Raw genomic sequence first — 1696 nt, forward strand, 5'->3', positions numbered from 1 at the left:
CGAATTTCCGGACCCTGAATTTAGACGGGGCTGGAATTTAGACTAGATGGTAGAGAACGCCCGGGGTGTTCCAGACCCGTCTTCAGACTTGCTTCCGACGGGCCTGGAATTTAGACCCGAAATATCCAGTACAAAATAAGTTACGTGCCAATATCTAGTCCAGCAAACCACAACATTTTCATTTATTTCTCGTTTATGTATTCCTGTTATTCTCTTTCTTTCCTCATTCACCGGTTTGTACTTGGCATCAAGTTTTGCACTTGGTTGTTGTTGACCCCCCTCTCTCTTCCTCCCTAATACTCCCAGTAGATTTGATTTGAAATTACTAACTCAGTAATGTTTTGAATCGAAATCAAGACTTGATTTGAAACTTTTAAACTTGTGTGTGAAGGTTTTAGAAACACTGACAAGACCCTCTTGGCCTCTTACTTTAGCGTTTGTTTTGAAGACAGGGTTGAGTGGTGTCATAACGCGGTCTAGAAGTGGGATAAAATCGGGATAGAAGACTCCTTGTTTACCCTTCGAGACCGCATTCCCAGGACCGAATTATAAAATAGAATTACTTCGGTTTTTTGCCTATCAGACATTCAACAAATGGAAACTAAATGTTCCCTAAACAATGTAGACAGTTTCGCATATTTCTCGTTTTCTAGTGGGAAATTGTTTTTACTGGAAGTACTTAGTCCTAGTCCTTGCCTATGTAGCATGATGTCTGAATACCAGGACTCCCTCTTTCTATCAGGGCCCTGGAACCAGATATATTGGACATTACTCATCTTTTTAAACTTAAACTAGCTGAATTCATATTCCTACCAAATTTCAGCTTTCTAGGTGTTGTGGTTCAGGAGATAGAGCGATCAGTGTGTGAATATGAAATGTGAAGGAGTGAATGGATCTTGATTTTACAATATAAGATGTTCTCTTTCCAGTCATGTCCAGGGCCGGGTTGTATGTGCTCTGGCCGATGGCAGTGTGGCTATCTTCAGGCGCGGACCAGACGGTCAGTGGGACCTCAGCAAGTACCATACGGTCACATTGGGCCTGCCCCATCATTCTGTAAGGTCCCTGGCTGCTGTCTATAACAAGGTGTGGTGTGGATATAAGAATAAGATACATGTGGTGGACCCCAAGTCTTTAGTAGTTCTGGATTTTTGGAATATATCGATGTATCGATATTTTGAATTTTCCGATATAGAGAAACATATCGATACCTACATAATGCATAATACCGCGAAAAAATGTTTCCATAAATTTCGGTTTTTGACCCTTAAGTGCCTGATTCTTAATTCTATTTTATAATTCGGGCCTAGGACGTTATAAGGCCAGTCACTATCAGGTAGACCTGACAAGTACACCTGATACATGATGAGCACACACACACAATCAGTTAAACCTGACAGGTACGGCTGAAAAGGTCCTTCTCTCAGGTCTACCTGGTGAGCACACACACTGTCAGGTGTACCTTCGTCAGGTCTACCTGATAGTGAGTGGCTGGCCCAATCCTACTGAGTGACGTGAGGCTGTGTTCCTTTACTAATGGGTATGAGGGTGTTGTGTGCAGTGGCGTGTGTACTAATGGGTTACGGGGCCTCCGGGGGGGACGGGGTGTATTTTCAGTGGACGATGCCGAGGAAGCTCAAGACGCTGCGACCCATCTGATCGTGTGGCAACTAATGCCCCCCCCCCTGGTGCACCA

At 43.9% G+C, this 1696-nt stretch overlaps 1 protein-coding gene across 1 annotated transcript in view; it reads left to right on the forward strand.

The window, feature by feature from the left end:
• LOC103521986 (C-Jun-amino-terminal kinase-interacting protein 4-like) overlaps nt 1-1696 on the forward strand; it is a gene marked incomplete at its 3' end in the record, with an annotated part of 30184 nt that overhangs the window by 19000 nt on the left and 9488 nt on the right. Inside the window, exon 3 of the mRNA XM_026832408.1 lies at nt 930-1240. Within this exon, the coding sequence (XP_026688209.1) occupies nt 930-1240 (311 nt within the window). The remainder of the gene's footprint in view (nt 1-929; nt 1241-1696) is intronic.

This window comes from Diaphorina citri, unplaced genomic scaffold (assembly GCF_000475195.1).
Source record: "Diaphorina citri unplaced genomic scaffold, Diaci psyllid genome assembly version 1.1 scaffold6480, whole genome shotgun sequence".
Classification (NCBI taxonomy): domain Eukaryota; kingdom Metazoa; phylum Arthropoda; class Insecta; order Hemiptera; family Psyllidae; genus Diaphorina; species Diaphorina citri.